Below are 21,512 nucleotides of genomic sequence, written 5' to 3'. Positions count from 1 at the left end.
TTAGATTGTTTTATGGAATCGTGTGAAGCTGGGACTTAGAAAACTGTATTTAAAGTAGTAAAAATAAGCAAGGGCTACATGGACCTATGATATGCTCTTTGATAGGAGATGGCATGCTGACAGGGTTGCCACCTACTGGGAAAAGTTAGTGATTTTTAAACAGTAAATGTGTGGATTTGACGGCTGGTGGGGTGGGGGGGTGTTGGATACAATAAGGTGATATCAGACAGTAAAATTATTATTTGGTCAGTGAAAGTCTCAGAAATTTTTTGTGGCAACGCTAAAGAAAAGCAACAGGTTCTGAAGTTCAGGATTAATCCTGAAATAAGAATTGAGAGCTTTTAACTTAAGACCAGTGGACCTTTGTGAAGATTATGTTTTTGCTCAGTTTTTTGCATTAAAAACTGTAAGAAGTACTTTGAAATTAATAAAAATTACTTTTGTAAAAAGAGTCTAAGCCCCATAAGTCTGCTATGGGCATATATACCTCATTCTCAGACTATCACTAAAGCTATATTACAGGGCTGACACTAATCTATAATCAGCTGTTAAAATCCCTGAAGCAAGAATGAATCAAATGCCATTGTTATTGCATATGTTTCTCTGTTGTGAAACAAGTTATAACGATATTATATCAATCACTGTCATTGGCACCAAACCCACTGGTCAACCACAAACAAAACTCACATGCACGCCGGGCTGGGAATCAAACCTGGGTCCCCTAGGTGAGAAATAAGTGAGCTAACCACTACACTAACAGGACAACCATTGCATATGATGCTGACTTGTTGTTCACAGGATGATGCAAGGGTTGGAGCCAGTGCTAAAAAGATGGATGAGAGCGCGTTTCTTCAGACAGCTGAGCAAGGGCACCAAATCATGTCCTCTGTACTAACCAGCAGAACCAAAAACCTACAGACCATCCGTGTTATGTGGACTTCTGGAAATATTAAGGTGCAAGATCAGTTTTATTTCATATAAGAAGTTTATCAGTGAAAATGGGGAAGAACTCTCTTGACGTGAGGTTATCTATCGTTGTCATCTTCACAGCGTATGCTATAATACTCTTTGCAGTACTCGGAATGAGTCTTTGAAGTAGTGAGAGATGTTTTTTCAAGACATTAACTCCATTAGGTTAGCTTTTTCTTTGGCTGAAAAGTTTAAGTAATGAAGAAGGCTTAATGTTGCAACAGAATTAATGTTGGAAATTCACATGAAACATGACTTCATTAAGAATGCTACATTGACAGCTAAAAGAAGTATTCACAATCACATGAAATGATTGAATTGTCAGTAAAATGAACACAATCAGATTGTCTTGACTTCTAACTACAGATACTCTTCTTGCTGATGATTTCTTTATGCCATGTTTCAGACTGCTATAGACTCAGCTATCAGCATGAACGACAAATCTGTGATTGTAGATGTTCTCAATGTACTCAATGCTAGATCGTAAGTATCTGCCATCTGCCATTACATTTACCAATTCTAGATACATCTGGTTTGGAAAATATTGGAGTTAATCTTACAGAAATACATGTACAAGTATGTGAGGGATTAAGTTATTATTTATGAATAAGTGTATAAATGCATGTACTAGTGAAAACACTTTGTAATGTTCTTGTTTATTGTTTGTTTTCAGACATGGGTATGTATTCATGTTTGTTAGCAAATGTGAGCACTTGTGAGCACTTTTGCATACAGGTGCTTATAACAAGAGTATATATTGTAATGATGTTGTGGATGAGTTAAACTTTATACATGTTTGTTGGCTGCTGAATTTGCCTGTATTTGTCACCTGTACTAAGTGTCTTTAATGTTGATGCATATCATATAATCTTGAGCAACATGCATGTAACTGTATTAAGGTGCTTCAGGGGTGTGGACAATACATTTTGGTCTAAAGAAAAAACAGTTCATAGGGTGAATGCGAAAAGGTTCTAAGTGACATTAAATAAAGAAGCAGATAGAACCTTTTCGCTTTCACTGTCGTTTATGTTAGTGCTAATTTGTAAATTAAATGCCTGAAAGAACATCATACAAAATATTATTAGTTTGTATATAATTCCTACTTATTCGAACTGAAATCAGACATAAATTACATATTCTGTGACTATAAAAAGGGGTAAAAACACTTACTTGATATATAACTTCCGGAAAATGTTGTACATTTTATTTTGCTTATAACGTTTTCATATAATATCAAAATAATATGAGGTCACCAAGCATCGAATAGTCACATATTTGTGGGCCAGATGTCTTAAGTCATTGCTCAATGTCTTTCAACTCAGTTTTCCACAGGACAGCATGGCATGATTCAATATCATATCTGCTTTAGCTCATCCCTTATGTGTTATATTAACTGGCACTCTGTGAAGAATAACTTCTCATAACAGCAAAAACTATCTGTAAAGCAGTTATGTAAATATCAAGAGGATAAATGTTTGTTTCAGTGTAAGATTGTAATATATTTCACCGAGTAAGCATTTTTTTGTGCTTTTCAAAGGAGTAAAATTTTGAATCTTATTTTGAGCTTTCAAAAAGAGAAAATGTTAAACATTTTAAATCATATTTTGCACTTTCAAAAGGAGTAAAACATTTAACAGTTTGAATGATGCTTTGCGGTCATGTGATATTATTTGTGACAGAGGTTGAGAAGTGAATGAAGTTTTTTTTGTGATATTGGAGCCAGCTTTTATGCTATCTACTGCTCTCAGCAGAACATGTTTTTTGGATTGTCAGATTGACCTGTTGACCATATTTACTGTTTTACTCATGATGATATTTTAAAGTCTGGAAATGTTTATTTTTTCCTGGAAGAAATTACACCTTTTTTTGTCCAATGCTTATTACCATTCCTAGCGAATATGGATAAACAAAAACCAGTCATTCCTAGTTTGCCAGAAAACATCCTACAGATTTCCCTTGCTTTTAGAACGCATTGAAATCCAGCAAGATTTGTCATGTTTTTGCTAGTTCTAGAGAATTTAATTCCTAATTTTTTAATGTTTTAAAGGCTGTTTTTTAAGCGACTTTCTGTTTTTTAAAATATATAAGATTCTTTTTTACTTTTGATTGAATCAAACATAATTAAATTGATGAATGAAATGAAACAAATCATTGTATAAAGTGTTTAAATGTTGTAAATATGAGATAGGAGGTTTTCTGAAGAATAATAGCCATGTTAAAATAAAACATGGTGGGGTTGTTGAAATACCATAAACCACTGAGTATAGGACACTAGCATAAAAAGGATGCAGGGAAAATAATATGAGATTAATCGGGAAAATGCCACTTTACCATAGATAGGACGCATTGAAAAAATGTAAAAATTGGCAGCCACCATATTTGTTTTGACGAATTTTAGTAAATTGTGAAAATGTCAAAGGTTGTTAAATAGTACACCACATGTTCATAAATGATAAAATATATTGTAATAACAATAGCACAAGTGAAATAAAGCATTTAATTAGTTAATTGCAATACTGTATTATTTTATCAATAAACAACAATTTCATTCTGCCATCCCGATGTCCTGTGGTATAATGGGACGAACAACATTAATATCAAAACAGTTGAGCCAAACCGAGGCACTTTTTCAATGTACCTTGAAACAGATACAGGCCCTAAGGCCATGATTACGAATGTTCTCAAGACTTGTTTAGACACTAGTGGAAACAATTGCAAATCTTCATTTCATTGTAATTTGTTTCTTATCAAATTTTGATGATGAAATTTTGATGACGAAATTTTGATGAATTTTATTACTGTTTGAAATTGTGCAAATTATTTACATTTATTAAAAAAAAAATTGTATTTTTTTTTGGAATTTGATAAATTGTTTTACTAAGTCTCAGTCTAGATTCAGACTTGAGACTGTTAGTAATCATGGCCCCTGGTACCTAGGAAACAGACTGGGCTTGATTCATACAAGCAACTGCCTTTAAAGGGGCTAGACGCCAGTCCAAAAATCAGCAAATACAGCATTTCGTCAAAACAAACCTAGAATTGTCAATGCAGGCTACTAGGAGGCCGATAATACATCACTTTACATGGTTAAAATAATAAACGCAACAATCATGTTGCTGTCTCATCTGTGTTTCCCCATTTGAAATAGTGCATAATGGTTTCTCACTTGAAATATCTGTTAATGAGTACAGAAATATACCGACGCTATTCTAAGACTTACAGGGATTATGTGGTAGACAACCCTAGTAAATTTTGAATCTGAAAAATGTGCAAAAACTGCGAAAGATGCATGTGTTGTAAGCAATGCGATACATCAGTAAGTAAGATTCAATGCTTTGTATGTACACAATGATGTCAATTTTATGTAAGTTTTTGACAATTTTCTCTTTTTCTTGCAATTGTTTCATCTGGTGTCTAGCCCCTTAAAATTAACGATTACATAAATTGGAATTAGCTTATTCCATATAAAGAGATATATCTTCCCATGTGGATTTTTTTTTTAAAGGATTGCCTCATCTGATGTTAAATTAAATAAGTTTTGTTTATTTGCCTCTTCTGGTACACAAGATCATGCACGTCTCGTGATAAACCAGGAGTAGTAAAAGTAGCGTTGTTATGGAGTGTCGTCAAGACTTTTACAGCCATTTGCTAGTGGGAGTGTAGTGTTTGTTTTTTCTTAGGCATCTTTCTCGGAAATACAGTCTGCCGACTGACTTAATTGATTTAATAGATGTTCAATGTATTGTCATCATTTTTACCTGTTGTAGAGGCATTTTTCGTACGTTATGATGAAACTTGAAACTTTTTTGTAATAATCTCTTCGTGGAAGTGTTAATATAGCTCAATATTTAAAATATGGGTGTTAAAATCCAATTTTTAATCACTTGAAATAGACTGAAGTCTTGAGTTTCAACTTTTATATCGTCAGCAAAATACTACCAGTTGTAATTTGAAGATCATTTAAGAATTTCATTCAATCATTGTTGTGTAGATGAGAAGATTTCTGTCTTCCTTGAAAGTAGGCATCTTTTTCTTGGAAAATGTATGTGACATCATGATCTGGTTAAATCCACATTGACATATACACAATTCTAAACATCTGTTTAATAATCTGTTGAAAAAAAAGTATTACCGGGTAGTAGGATTAGATTTATTTTAAATCAGCGCCATACAATTTTACATTTTGCATAATAATTGGCTACTTCCAGAAGGTACCAAAACCTGCTATATTTTAATGTTATGTTTGTTTTAAAGGATTGCCTCATTAGATGTTGAACTTTGTTGTTTTGTTTATTTGCATCTTCTTGTGCACATGATAACAGGCACATGTCGTGATAAACCAGGAGTAATAGAAGAACCATTGTTTTGGAGTGTTCTAAAGCTTGTGGGAGTGTGATGAGGCAATTTTATTTCACTATGTTTCCTAAGCTCTGATTTATCTATCTTGGATTGTAAATTGCAGTCACTTATATCTCATGTAACACTTCAAGTTGTAATGTTATCACAGCAGGGTCAAGCTATAAATGCAGCCAAAGTTATGACAAAAAAACATACAAAAAAATATATTTATGGGAATTAAACAAAGGTTTGTGATGGTATTTCATGATCCTGTGATGGCCATTGTTGTTGTGTTTCAGTGGTTTATGGAACATGGACATTTCCGCTTCCCTGCTTCCCCATATCAAGGAACACATCAGCGGAAAATATGAAGTGTAAGTAACACAGTTATATCACCCTTGTACAGTAGATGTACAGATTTGTTGTGTTGTCTCAGGTAAGAGATTATGTAAAATAATTTGAATTGATTATTAGTTGTTTGTCAAAGAAATACAATCAAGTGTTTCGGGTTTAAGCCAGAGTTTAAAACGTGCAGGCTGCTGCAGAAAAGACCCATGGTGTTAAAGCTGATAAGGGCACATTGTCTCAGTTGTAAAGAACTTAAATATGGATTTGACTGAAAAATGTCAGAAACATGTTTATTTGAAGTAGTTAATCGTGCAACTGCCAGATATATTAATTATTTTTAGTCATATTACAAGCTTTTAAACAAAACATAGATATTATTTGATTATCTACAGCATTCAAATCTAAGAAAGCAGAAGTGTGCACATGCTGGTCTCCATGATTGGAGATGGGTGCTACTAAAAGAGGGCAGGGTGCAGCAACCTCCTTTAATGCTTAGGCCCAAACCCTCCTCATCATCATCAACATCATCATCAACATCATCATCAACATCATCATCACCATCATCAACATCAACATCATCAACATCATCATCATCATCAACATCATCAACATCAACATCATCATCATCATCATCATCATCATCATCATCATCATCATCATCAGCAGCAGCATCATCATCAGCATCATCATCAACATCATCATCATCAACATCTACATTAACAACATAATCATCATCAAAATAATAATCATTGACAACAATGCATCGCAAAAAATGGTTCCTTCTTCTTTTCCCCAGGCACGCAGAGGTGGCATGTGAATCTTGTAAGATTATCCTGAAGAATTTTGGACCCCTTATCAAGGCTAACCTGACAGCCCCTCCATCATACGGGGTCGACCTTTCCAGGGAAGAGAGGTCAGTTGATGTTGAATTGATTCAAATTCGTGATATTTTTTGGCACAATTTGAAGACACACGATGTAGACTAAGGTGATTTTTAAGGTATAAAATAAGTTAAGCCAATCAAAATCCTCAGTATTTGGAATTTTCTAACTATTTACAGAGGTACCTTTTATTTATTAGACATTTATACATATTTTTCCTTGGTTGGACTCAGTCCGTTCCATATCCATCATTTATTAATATGAGGTATTGATTTCACAGGTACAGAAAGTGCACAGCGTGCTACAAGCAACTGATGGACATCAGGCAAGTCGTAGAGAAGAAATGTACATTACCAGGAAGTGCCGGGGAAATGTTCCGACAACTCCAGATCATGCTTGCGACTCTTGAATGATGAAATGGATGAAAGATGATACTCATTCAAAATAAAATCTGGATTCTGGAATGTTCCTTTAATAAAGGAAATGATATAAAAGAATCTTGCTTAATTCAGCAGTTTTGTGCAAAAAACAATTTGAAAAGAATCTTTCTCAGCGTTTTTATGTATGAACTCTTAATAGTGGTAAATAACCACACGTTGTGAGTTATGGATGTGAAATGTGGGGATTCTACTTTCCAGTCGGTCATCACCATGCTGTCTTTCAGTAGTGGAGTATACTTATATGGAAGTATTAAAGTCCAAGCTACATTTTCTTTGTAAAAATAAACCAAATTTCTTAGGAAAGGATAAAAAAAACAGACACTTAAGTATTACACACGAACAGCGTATCGAGCTATGCATGGATAATCTCGTATAGAAAATATGTGCTTACTGTTGACAGTGACATTTGTGATAAACCACTAGTGCTATGACTTAAGTTTATACTATGTGATATACAGACCAACTAATATGGGTTGTGGAAATAACCATAACATAACTTGATATTGTCTAGACTAAGTGTCTCAAAAACCTTAAGTGTGCCCTGAATATTTTGGCAGGTTGTATTTTATTTGATCTTTTTTTGTCAGAGTTGCAGTTATTTATTGTGTTCATGTTTGAACTTTGCAGCCTTGAAGAATCTGATGTTCATGGTTTTTGTGCCATTGTTTGCAAATGTTAAATATTGAAGCCTGGTGAACTTTTGCGATTTTTTGGATCATTTCAAAGGGTATTGCATACTAATTGCTAATATGTAAAATAAATCACAGAAAAAAGCGTTAAAGATATAGTTATTGCAGTGTGTGGTTTTGTTCTTTATTAATATTTCAACTGAAGTCAACAGGTGATATGTTTTTTACACTTTCTTATAGCCAAGATATATGTTTGGGATGTTTTTGCAAATTATTTCTCTTATAGAACCCTTTCAATTGACACCTTGAGCAAATCAGAGATTCACCAGGCATTCAAAATTGACAAAATTGTATATCAAATACCTTAACATCAAATTTAATGTATAGACAAACCATAAATGGCTAAAAAATGGCATGGCTGTATCATTTCAAATCAGCACAATGATTTTCATAGTTGGATAAATCTGTTTCTGAGAGGCATATTTCAAATACTTAGCACTCATGTCTCAAGTATCATAAATAATATATGGCATTAATTGATGTATATATAATCTGAAAAACTTTCCATTTATATGCATATGTAGAAACTATATTTTTCAGTAACATTGTATCAAGTCATATTCAAGTTATAACTGTTAATACAGTTCTGTGTAATGGGTCCGTTTTAAGATCTAGTATTATTTATTTTTTCATTGAAGAATGCACATTAAATAATTTTTTTGTTTCATACATGCATTGTTTTCAAACAGTTTGGTTGTCAGAAAATTTAACAGTTTAAATGCCCTTTTACAGTGAAATGAGATTATTAACATTTTATGAAATATATAAATCAATTGAAAAACTTTGCTAAAAGTTGCACGTTTTTAAATTCAGTTTTTAACTGGGTGTTGTCCTTTTATAATCTTTATTTTCAGAAATATCACAATGATTTTGTAAAGGTTTTGCTTAATTTAATTGCACTATCTCTGATTACTTCATATTATTGTTGTGCATTGGCTTTCGAGGATAACCAGATTTTCTATATGATAGGCCGTGCCAAATGGATTCTATGTTTACTGTCATGAGGCTGGTAAGTTTTTAGCAATTGTTAAAGATTGTATGAACAAAAATAAATGGATTGATGAATCACAGTCACATAATTATTTATTTGGTGTAAGTACAATTGAACAATCTTCCAAGTTTTTAGTGGTTTACATTATGTTGTGTAAACTACCCAGGCACTGATCAATAATGGTTGACTCCTTATTTACTGAAATAAATGTATTGGGAAACTTGAGAAATACTGCCTTCTCATTGGACAAAATAGAATGTTGACCACTAAGTCCCCTAAAATTAAACTAAACAAAAACAAAACATTTACATTTATCTTAAAAAAAAGAAAAGTATGATTTTCTTGAGCTTCATAGTTCACAGAAATGATATACTGGGAGAAATCTAATTTTCTTAAAGTATGGACTTGTAAAAAGTTAATAGTTTAAACATATATTATTCATGTACTAATGCAAGGAAAAATATTTAGACTTAAAGATTTGTTGAGCTTAGTGTGTAACAAGTCAGGTTATCAAGGGAGATGAACAAGAGAACAAGGGAGGCAGAGACAAAAGGTGGGTATTTAATGTATATGATGCCATATTATGATCTTCGTTAGTGAAATCTGCTATCAGAGATATTTATTATAAGAAGAGTAATACTTGTTTTCTCTATGGCACTTTTTCTGCCATGTAGGTAGGTTTTAAAAATTGGAACCCTGGACTAAACATAGAATCAATTTGGTATGGCGTTATAAGGCTTATTTGATAGAAGTGTTTGCCTATGTTTTGTTTAGCGGTACATCAGCTTGATTTATGGTTTAGGCTGCTGTTTATTTTGCCTATTAATTCCTGTATTTTTGTATCTCAGACTCAGCTATTCCAATTTTGATTTGCTTCATCTTTTATTTTGTCATGTCCATTACCATTTTTAGCTCGGCCAGTGATCAATGGTCGAGGATTTGTGATAGTCTTAGTGTCATAGTCTTGGTGTCGTTGTTGGCTTTACTCCAATGCCACAACTTTAACCTTGGCAATAACTCATCAACCATTTAAGATATTCAAATGAAACTTGGTTTTCATATTGTCAGAGACAATTAAACATGCAAAGCAAACCCCATAACTCTTGCTTGAGTAAATATCGAGTAATCCCCCTTTGATGGGTTAAAAAAAAATAGACAAGCATTGTCATTCATTCCATGTGGCTCTTGTTGCTTGAATGCATGTATTTGTGCTGGAATTATTTTGCAGGGTCTTATTTTTGTAAGTAGATCTGTCATTTGTTTACCTTTGGTAATCGGAAAGGTTTTAAATCAAAACACTCTTATCAGACTGATATGTTAAAAGTTTAATTTCAAGTTTGACAATACATGCACTGTATAAAACAAAAATATTGCTTTTGTTACTGATTGTTAAGAACTGAAATGATATGATACATAGAAATTTGTATTTGCTCAACTGTAGGCTGATATCGAAAAATTAGAAATAAATGGATTTTAAAGGGTATAGAAATTTACAGATAAATCACAAGCATACAATGACCATGCATGTGGAGTTCGTCTGAACGTATAGAATGCACGCGGAGAAAAGCATTCGTTACCGTCCATTTGTCATTGTATCATTTTTCTTCACATTTTGTTATAATAGCACTCTTGACAGAATAAAGTAAACATGCGACAATATAGTCTTCGTTCTTTGATAAACAAACTGTTTTTGGACGTTAGTTGTTGGGTGATGATCTCAATTTTCATTGCTCTATGGCATGAGGAGTAATTATATGGAGGTATAGGGTACCTCATGACTACAGGAGGTTATTTGGTGATATAAAGTACATTATGGCATTATATGGAAAACCGTAGACTTAATAAGGTGTTCAGAAAAAAAGCTATAGACATGATTACAAATGAAAAACAAATCATTGAAAATGTGTATGAAGTGCCGTTGTATGAAATTTTGAGATTGTTGAAAATTGACCCCAAATGTCATTTTTTAATGTTGAATATTGACCCTGACAACATTTCAACATTAATTTTGTACCACAATTAGTCGTTGAAATTAATCAGGATCTCTGGAAAGAACCAGGGATTTCAACAATAATACTTACACACATTGCCGTCCTGAGCTTCAACCTTGGAATAAGACTATTAAAATCATTGGTGGATGGAACCAGCGAGTTCTAGCACCTTATCTGATCATCAGCCAAGGATACAACATTTCAATTATAAATCTTGATCAAAACAGTTATTGAAAACTGATCAGTGTTCAGTTATGATCAGTAATGGGGTCATTTTTGAACGGTGACTTAACATTAAAATAAAGCTCAGAGATCAACTGTCTGTAGAAGAATAACACCTAGAAATCTCTGAATTCCGCAATTTTACAAGCTAGCTTTATCACACGCAATGCTGAGGCCGAGCTTAAGCCTACAACTTCCTAGACTAGTTCACAATGCATAGAAAGAAATAGACTTGGGAATAACAGAAGGTCTCGTAGACACCACTGGTTCTTTCGTACGTATAATACCAATTCAACCTCGGTATGAATTATATGCTACTCGGTAAAGATTTGAAATACTAGCTTAGCGACTTATGCCTTTTAACAAGACACATTTTTCAAAATACCCCAAAAAAACTTTTCTACAAGTTTTGGAGTTAATTCGCTGTGTGTTCCAAATCTATTCTTAAGAGACTCATAATAAATGGGGACATGCTTTGTAGTACTAGAACCCCCCTTTTTTGCATTTGTCTACCATTCAGCTTTAGTAAAAACCACATAAAAACAGCGCTACTACTACATTTCAGTCCCTGCGAAAAAAAGTACCTGCAGTTCGTACTTTACAGAATGTCAACATGTAATTAAAATAAAACTAAATGATCCAACGAGGATCAACTTCTCACCCAACAAAGGGACATTAATAATGGCCAGGGTAAGTTTTCAACATTAAAAAATTGATCAGCCATCTGCAGAAAATTTACACCTGGGGTCAATATTAGATGGGGTTATAAGATGTTCCATAGTCACTCTGAACTTGATCAACTGCACTGTTTAGAACAATCAAGCTTTGTTTTGTAATACTAGGTATGAGTTTATCTAAAGCACCTACCCAAGATTGACAATCTAAAATCTGACATATGCACAGTGACTTCCCTTAGACCACAATTTATTTACAACTTGCATCGAGAGATAATTTGTAGTAGTGTTATCAGCAATAATACTTATTGTTTCCCATGAACCTGAACTTGTTAACTTATTGGGAAAAACATTGCCATCTGTGACCTGAATTTCTGAAGCTGTACCTCTGGCTGTCAGATAATTGTTCATGGAATTATGGGGTTAATGTAAGGCTGTACCAAGTGACATTAAAATATAGACATTTTGGTTCCTTCCATTTTCTTCCATCAGAGGTTTGATTATGATAAATCTAACACAAAGAATCATCCCTCTGGTGTACCAGAATGAGTTCCTTCTGTCATTCACCACACATTGAGCTGGATGTTCAGAACTTTGTTCATGTTAGCAACGTTGTTAACTTTCAAATCTTATTTTCTCCAGAACTAAAATGAACAAGTTTGTGATATGCTGTATTTCTAACGAATTTTGAGACAACTGTTTTATCTGAAAATGTTACATATAAATAATTATGAGCATATCATATCATATCATACTTCACAATATAATGTTAACAACGATGCGGTTAACAAAGTTCCTAACTTTGACGAAGTTTTGAACAATGAGCTCAATATAGCCCTTTTGTATGTTTAGTCTGTCAAGTGCTTTCCAATGGAAATGATCTGTCAAATACCCTGATATTTTTTTTCCTAAAAATCTTTGTTATTATCATAATCATTCTGTTCAAGAGTTTTGTTTATACTTGTAAAAACTCATTGGTTTCTGCTGTCATATGGCACCATTACCTATGCAGGTCTGGAAGTGGCTCTCTTGGCTCAGTAATCATTTACTGTCAGTCTCCCTCTATAAATTTCAAGCACATATGCATCACTAGTGTACTTTTGTATTACATGTTTTTCTGTTGCATTTTCTGTAAAAATAAGCAACAACAGTTTGTTTATTTGTTTTATTCAACAAACACAATCAGAGCACAATAAAACTTTAACAAAATTGAAGTATTAAACGTGGAAGCATATAAATAAACTAGAAATGCCAAATGCGAAACCAGGATATGCTATCAGAAATTCTCACAAACAGAAACTTGATGTCCCCAAAGACAAGACAATTTTATTAAAAGCATCATTTGCTGTGACCTTCATATAACCAGTTATTTATTTTCAGCATTCCTGACTGAAGTCATTGAATAGGAACTTTTCCTTGACCTTGATCTCACAAACCCCTAATGCAATCTCATGGTACATCTCCACATGAGCTTTCTATATACCAAGTTTTGTTATTAAATATCAGTTTTAACCAAAATTATCAAGTGGAAACCGTTTTTCTAATTTCAGTTATAGTGACCTTGACCCACATACCCCAAATCTACTACAAAGGAACATGTTATCTATAGTTTATTAAATACCAAGTTCCATCACCATTCATCTGTTCTGACTCAAGTTATCAAGTGGAAACCATTTCTCGATGGTTATAATGACCTTGACCCGATTTCGGAATGCGCTTCCCAGGCACGTCTTAACCATTGCTTTTTGCATTCCAAGTTTCATCACTTTTCATCACTCTTAACTAAAACTATTGAGGGGAAACTGTTTTTCTATTTTAATAAGAGTGACCTTGACCCTAAATGCAGTTCCACGGTAACATATCAAGTTTTATCACTATACATAAAATCTACATAAAGTTATCAAGAAGAAGCCTTTCTTCTTTCATTTTAGTCAAAGTGACCTTCACTCCACATACCCTAAATGTAATCCCAAGTCTCATGTTACAGACCCAGACCCATCTTGTCAAGTCGCTCCCAACTAAAGTAATTGAGCGACTTACCATTTTCTATTTCTGATAACAGTATCCTTGAAACTTCCAAAGGTACATCTTCAAGTGACCTTGCTACATAAAATGTTTTATCCCTTAAATTTGCTTATTTTTCTGTGCCAGCTTGCCCAAGAACATTGTAATTCATTTCATAATAATGGAATAGAAAAAAGCTAGCTGTGTCCGTCAAAAGTCAAATTATTGCTTTTAACACAAAAACTGCAACAAATTTCAAATAAGAAGCAAGATTGGATGTACTATATAAACTATTCACATCATGATACATGTAAGTAGGTAATTTTGTTAGAAAACACCTAAAATTTATTAACATGCTTCAGGATGTATTGTTGTTTATATTTTTAGGCTGTACTAAAAGAAATCAACCTCAGTTTTTTGCAATGTATTACACAATGATTATTGAAAACTTAAAAACTGAAATCCTTGATTAAAATAAGTCGTAAGTCAGTAACAAATGTACAGGTACTCTTATAAAAGATTTCATTCCATGTCCTCAAGTATTACACAATAAGACACTGTAAAAACATTGGCATTAGACATCTACTTACTAAAAGGGTTGAGAAAATAATTTTGGACCAAGTTCATAAAATCAAGAATGCATGCATGTTAAAATTTAACAAATATTTCAGTTTTGACAAAGTATTAAGCAAATATTTTTGGCATATATTTTTGGCAAAAAAAGAGAATGAAAATAACAAATACTAGCTCATGCGTAAAATGTAAGAGAAATGAAGTCAGAACAAAACATCCCTCATAAATATTGCACCAATCATAATACATAATTATACATACAAAATAATGATATTGCACAAAGTATTGCTAAGCAAGTTAATTGAAATTAAAACTATTGCACAACAATGATTGAACGTCTTAAAAAGCACAAACTTAATTATTTGGAATGTGTAAAAATAAACATTGTTTTCAGAAGAACATTTTGAAATACATATTTACATATAAGACATGTACATTTTTAATTATAATTCAGCAATGTCAATGTCAGATATTTTAAAGCAAGATGTTTAGAAAATGTAAAAAAAACATAATGATTTAATGCATGTAAGAATTGTAAACAAAGCTTGGAATAAAAATTATTAACTTATTTACAAATTTACAGGAAACAGTTTGGTTTAAAAGTATCATATTCATTTATTTACGAGATTGCTCAAAAACTGTCATATTACACAAGATACATATTTGGTTTCCATGGGTACAATTTGACAGGACAGTTTGTAACTAAGGAAGCTCTGGTTGCTAGGGAAGGTCTGGTTGCCAAGGATGTACTGGCATGTAGCCCCGCCCCTAGCAGGGCAGCAGGCGGAGCATGGCTTGTGAATGGCAGATGTGTGCGGTGAAATTCTGGGAGTGTCGCCATGGTGATTCCAGAACGAGCCAATGAATGAAGACCACTGCTCACTGCAACTGGCTTTACCGGAACTGGCACTTGTAATGATGATGACTCACTCCTATAAAAAATATGAAAGCAGATAATCAGAATCTGTAGAACCAAGTAAATGAAAATGGAAATGTTAAATTAAATAGTTATAATTTATTTTTTGTAAGAAAAATAGAAAACAAAGGGAGGGTGGGGTGGGGATATTTAGAAACAATACTTGAGCTGATTCATGGATAAATTCTTAAACGATAAAAATGTATTGACATTGTTAACAACTATTATCTTCGATAACAATTAAATTTACTCAACCACAAAGTACAAAAACAGTTCAAAATATCCTATTTCAATTGTACCCATGGCGGTCTAGACAGAAAAAAGTGCAACAGGTTTATTTTACATGTGGCTGAGTTGTATCGATGATAAACTTAACAGGTCATAATTAACCGTTAAATCGGAATGTCAGAGCACTAAAATCTGTGAATCAGACCTGTCTTACATTTTGAGTGCACTGTTACAAGAGGGGAAATTTTGTGTTGTTTTATTTCGCTATCATCACAATCATATCAGATCCTGCTACAGTATCTGCCAATAGGTTCTGACAAGAATGCACCTGTAGGGTTCACATGTACTTGTGGAAATATTCCCTCCAACTCCTACTACTTCTGTATATTGGAGCCTGTGGTCGACTCATATTTCCCATATTTCATGCACCCTTACATGACAATCGACAAGTAGTAAAAGAAGCAATGAATTACATCATATATGATGAATGGCTTTCTTCAACAAACTATCAGATTTTTTTTATTGTTATAAACTGTCCAACGCTATGCATATAAGCTGATTCTTTAAAAATATTCTACTCCTTTGTAACCGATACCATTTCACTCTGTCACAAATGTAATTTCACTCTGTCACAAATGTAATGGTATGTTTTTGTTTTTTGCAGGATGTAAAAACCAACATGCACTGATAAATGATCTTTCATGTACTGTACAAAAGATTGATATGAAAAGATTTCAAGCCATTTATGCAACTTCCCTGACAACCAGTAATTATTTTCTTGTGTTAATCACACCATAGAACGTAATTATCAACTCTCAGGCCAGTTTCCTGAGAAGAAACCAGTATATGTCTCCACAAGTCCGACCACCAGTAGGATTCATGATTTATCATTTAGAAAGCCTCTAACAATAATAAATCGCCCAATTTCCATTTAGACATTAATTGGTTTTAATAGGTGAGTCAATTAGAAGTTCACACATGTGCACCCCCTTGATATAGAGGCATGCATGGGGCATTATGCGGTAAACACTAAACAAATCAGCATTAATTTTTGATCTTTAAACAATTAAGGCATGCCTGCTGACTGAATTGTTTAGAAGACCAGAATTAAGCCCTTAATTACTATTACCTAATCATAAAACTGTACTCTTATGTGAAAATCGAGCCCGTAACTCTTGGACAAGTCTATACCATGACAAGGTGAGAGAAGTCTTGTGACAGAGAATTTACTACATAACATTTAAATCTCCAAAAAGAGAAGTAACTAATGGAGGGGGGGAGGGGGGGGTTGGGCACTAAAGTCAGGCAAGTTTTCATTTTATGTCAATATCCGAGAAAAAAGGTAACAATATACACTCAAAATGGAAATTTGGAATAAAATTGTTTAAAAAAAAATCTGGGGGGATACCCCCAAACTCAGCTGCCAACATTTCAAGCTATTTAAATATCAGTTCTTAGGGAGTTGCCAATGTCAAAAGGTTGTGCCCCTAAGTTATGCCCCCTCACATCAATTCCTGGATCCACCCCTGATTTAATTCTTCTTGAGATCAACTTAAATTCAATGAGAACAAATAAATATTAAGAACAATGTAAACTGACTGGGCGGTAAAATAGCAGTAAGTGTGCTAAATCGGACATCCATGAAGAGGGAATGGCTTGAAGATAACAAGATCATGCGGAGACGTTCATATCAAGGTTAGGCCAGAGCAAAAAATAGTTTTAGATTCTTATTCCATCCAACCATGCTAAAATCCCAGCCCAGATTTTTTTTATTTACAAAAAGTTTGGGAAAGAGAGCTCAATATAAAACATGCCGCATGGGTATTTATTTTACAAAATAGAAGCAGAATCCATACCCATCCGCCGCATTTTAAGCTTTCCCATAAGACCATCCATCCAATATGGCAATATACCCTACCATACACTTTTAGTCATCTAAAAATCAACCTTGGCAATGAATGGTCGAAAATGGGGAAAAGAGCCACTGAACATACAACATGCTTATTTGTATAAAAAAATTTTTTTTTTGCAATTAAATCTTCTGGTATCAAGTGCCTTTAAGAGTAAAACCTGCCTACATTACCCATTTAAAAAAAAAATTGGATGGGAATTAATATATACAATTCTTCGGCCTCAAGGTTAAACTCATGATAGTAGCTATGATCATGGAGGAAACAATCCTAAAATATAGATCATGATGATTCACAGCCTTTCTTCCTCATCAGTCAAGGACAACCTAGTTTCTCTTTCACCCCTGGTAGCTTATTATCAACATTTTTGTGGTTTGGGCTACATATCATATCATCTGCTCGTAAATTGGGAGCACTAAACAAAGAAATTAACATGATTTCCACGGTTTTATTATTTTCACGGGGTTAAAATAATAATGTCGTTCATGTTTTTTTTTTAGATAATGTTGAAATTATTAGAATAAAGAAAAGTGATTGTCATTAAAAGTATTACATGACCGATTAGTGCATTTTGCGAAGTATATGGAAGGGAGAACAAAACGCTGCATATTTCTGCAGTTTATCCAACCATAATACTAATACTGATATACCGTAATTGTTATTATCTAAACTAGCCTGTTTTATCAATTTCTGAGCCCTTTGCTTGACCATATTAACTCTGAGAAACCAGTACTAGTACATGTATCCAGTACATGTGGTCATCAGTTGTGCCCCCCCCCCCCTAATTATTTTCTTTATTTCTCACGCCAGATGCTTGGGCAAGGGTAACCTCCAAATCTTATACCATTTTTGCCATTTTTTTATTACTTATTTAAAAAAAATATTAGAGATGTGCATAATGATAATTATGTCACTATCACTAGCTATACTCCTGCTTTGATAATCTCACCATCAACATCAGATTAAATGGGGCACAGTATGGATTACCGTATATTTTATACATGCTAAAAAAATATTTATTAATTTTACCCATAAAAAAATATTAGCTTAAATAAATGGGGTTTTCACTATGAAAAGCTACGTCGCTACAAATTCCCCATTGAAAAAAGCGCCAAAATATTGCTAATACTTTTTTATCGGTACAAAAATCTCTTTTTTTTATCATTGAAGTCAAAGGAATTAAAAATAATAATGCATTGAAATGAATATGTTTCTTTTGAGCATATATCAAGTGCAACCCTATATTGTGTCCCTATAAGTAAAGAATGTCATTTCATTAGCAGTACAATATAACTAAATATGCATTAAAATGAAGGTCATTCTAAATAAATTCCCCTCAAATGCCGTAAATACTTGTGGTCACTTCTCACAGGGCAGTGATCTTTGATATTGGAAACCTTCATCAAGGTCTTTAATCTAAATATTTGACCATACTAAAACTGTTAGTCAGCAGAAGTGCTAGCTACCATAATGTTATCTACAGAGACAGATTGAGTTAAGGTTTGCCACAATGTACATGAGTCATATTGTAATTGAATGAACATCTAAAACCACAGAAAGAAAGGCATGAAAATCTGCTGATAGAACCGAAATCTTTTGATATCAGTCTGTCTGAAAAAAAATTAAGAGCAACACAGGGGGACTGCTCATCTGTTTTTTGTCAATGAAGGGGAATAACTAGACTATTTTTAAGGAAAAGTTAATGGCCTTTAATGTTCAAGTGCATATTGTTGTCTCTTGTAACAATTGTGTAATACATACATGCCATATTTCTGAGAGGCTTCCCAGGGAATTTTGGTCTGAATTCCAGTGGACTTTGATATTACACCAGGGGATTTAAACTCAGTAAAATTTAGCGCTATATCTACATTTATGATATATAGGAATAAATACAGGAACACTCTTATTTCATTAATTTTAAGACTTAGTCATCATGGTCCTTCATGGAATTTTACACTCATAGCATCATGGATGCTTTCCACTGTCAACCTTGAGCTATTTTTTAATTATTTTTTTTGAATTCCAGGGGATATGGATCCCCCGGCAGGCCACGGACTAGGGGATGGGTTGGAATTACGGGGGATTTTTTCCCCCCGCCAGGGGATATGGCATGTATGGTAATAAGTTTATAATTTATAGCCAAGGCTGTAGCTTTTGCATGCCGCCTACAACTATGACAATATCTCGACAATTTTTATTCGATAAACATACAAGCTAAAAATGTCTTTCATTTCTCAGGTATCATGGGGTCTTGTACCGTTTGTCCTCCATTTAGAATCTGCTTTAAAGCAGAATATATGAGATATAAAATTAATGGATCTGAAGAAGACAAGGTAATAAATGATATTATTCAAGACATGGAAAGTTTGTTGTTGTTTTTTTCAAAAAGAAACATTTCTGAAAATGATACAAATTCTGAGAAGAACTTGTTAATAAGCAATAACTTAGGTGGGGTTAGTGTTGTGAAATAAATAGTGGCTAAATTTAATCTCAGACATAAAACACATGAGCATGATATTTGTAAGAAACTTATCGCACAGTATTGACACAGTTATAAAAAAACGCTCCCTTTTCTCCTGTAAATAAAAAAACAACCTGCACACCCACCAATTAGTTGGCTTGAAGTACATGTGAGGAAAGAAGGGTTCTCAGTCCCGAGGGATCGTTAATGACAGGGCAGGGATTGGCTAGTAATATTTTCCACAAGATTGCACTTAAACCTGTATATACACATGCCGGTAACAGATGCAGTATTGTACAATCATAGCAATGCGTGACTGAGAATTGTTATAACGCGATGCAGTTCACAGCAACTGTAGTTAGTTCTAGAGCACCAGTTGACATTTCGTATTGCAAAATAGTTCTAAGCAAGCTGTTTACATGAAATCTATCACAAACAGATTCTTTCCCAGTCAATGAATTCTACAAAACTAAAGTGTATGTACTTCTGTAATCGCAACCTACAGACTATTTGTGGCATGAAAAAAATTAATTCATTTGATCAACATCCAACAAGCAATTCTACAATTTAATGGCAAAGTCACATGACATAAGGTACAATAAAACACATCAGCATTTTTAGTTCTTTTTTTGGAAACGATGAGGGTTTTTTTTTATTTTAAATTATCCATTTTAATTATCAAAAGTTCATAAATGCTAAAAAATATATTATGATTTATCTGTAAATTATTTTTCTTAAATAAATTTATCACTTAATTTATGATTTCAAGGTTTTACTATTATTTATTTCAGATAATACATCCATCAAAAACATTGAAACAGGTAACTAATGAAAATATTCAGCAATTTCCAATATGATAAATATCGATGCTAACCATAATATAGATTTTACAGAACTGAAAAATAACCCAAAATAAACACTGAATGCAACATCTGGATTTAATTATCAAATGCACAGCTTTGCCAAAAACTATGTATAATTTCAATAATTCGGGCAGCGGGTGCACTTAGTCTTACTTGCAACAAAAACCCAAAATATTGGATAACCAGCACTAGTTTATATTAGTTTATAGTACTATTACTATTGAGCTAACATACCTGTATTATGAATCAGCGGACAGGGGAAAACCCAGCCTTTTATCACAGGCTACTTTACATCATGACTCAGGGTCAAAAACCTTGACCTCATGCCCATTACTGCCAGTATTTGTCAACTTGGTACTGTAATATGCTGACAGGGAGTTAATGTTTGTCACCATTACAATACTAATCGAGAGTTATAGTTATGCAAGTATATATGCACAAATTGCACTTTTTTCATTCATGTTTTAAGAGTCTTTGACCAGACAGGGCGCAACTTCCAATATGCGTTCCCTTCCCTAGAACCAAAATATATATGGTTGGGTTGGTAGGGGGTCTGGGGCATCCCCCATTTCAAACTGGCTATTTCAAGTTGGAATTGGTGCATTTTGTTACATTTTCTTTTAGCTTTTAAAAGCTAACTTGGACTAAAATATATTTAGGGGATCGGCGGTTTTGTTGTGCAAGGTGTAAACATGACCCCCCTCACCTCCTGGTCACATAATCCAACATAATCTGATACTGATAGTGACTTGTCCTAACCCTCAAACCACAATACCCACAAAACAAATCACCCTGATAAAAATATTCATACATGTTGAACAAATGGAGGGATTAACTAATCACATGATTAGTTTGTACAAACAAGTGACTGTGGAGTCAGAATCAAAATAAAATAGGTAATTATTGGGGCCCGTAGCTCGATCATATCAACTGAACATTTTTCAAATGTATTATTCGCTGCACGAAATCATGCGCACTATCAAACACTTAAAAGTAAATACCAAGGCAACTATC

General features: G+C 33.5%; 2 protein-coding genes across 6 annotated transcripts in view; one reads left to right on the top strand and one right to left on the bottom strand.

Annotated features, from left to right (window-relative positions):
- LOC128243251 (katanin p80 WD40 repeat-containing subunit B1-like) overlaps positions 1–10,313 on the top strand; it is a 28,560-nt gene extending 18,247 nt beyond the window's left edge. For 3 of the 5 annotated variants that reach the window (XM_052960889.1, XM_052960890.1, XM_052960888.1), the window contains 5 exons: positions 799–954; positions 1,376–1,452; positions 5,607–5,681; positions 6,452–6,568; positions 6,817–10,313. In XM_052960889.1, coding sequence (XP_052816849.1) covers positions 799–954; positions 1,376–1,452; positions 5,607–5,681; positions 6,452–6,568; positions 6,817–6,949 — 558 coding nt within the window. In that variant the 3' untranslated portion in view covers positions 6,950–10,313. Of the gene's footprint in view, positions 1–798; positions 955–1,375; positions 1,453–1,642; positions 3,794–5,606; positions 5,682–6,451; positions 6,569–6,816 lie in introns of those variants that run through there. The other 2 variants (XR_008262801.1, XM_052960891.1) reach the window with 2 other exon arrangements.
- Positions 10,314–12,715: 2,402 nt separating this feature from the next.
- The window catches only part of LOC128242275 (core-binding factor subunit beta-like), a 51,209-nt gene continuing 42,412 nt past the window's right edge, over positions 12,716–21,512 (bottom strand). Inside the window, exon 7 of the mRNA XM_052959367.1 lies at positions 12,716–15,052. Coding sequence (XP_052815327.1) covers positions 14,767–15,052 — 286 coding nt within the window. The 3' untranslated portion in view covers positions 12,716–14,766. The remainder of the gene's footprint in view (positions 15,053–21,512) is intronic.

Source organism: Mya arenaria, chromosome 8, assembly GCF_026914265.1.
Source record: "Mya arenaria isolate MELC-2E11 chromosome 8, ASM2691426v1".
Classification (NCBI taxonomy): domain Eukaryota; kingdom Metazoa; phylum Mollusca; class Bivalvia; order Myida; family Myidae; genus Mya; species Mya arenaria.
This window is presented reverse-complemented; position numbering and strand designations above follow the sequence as displayed.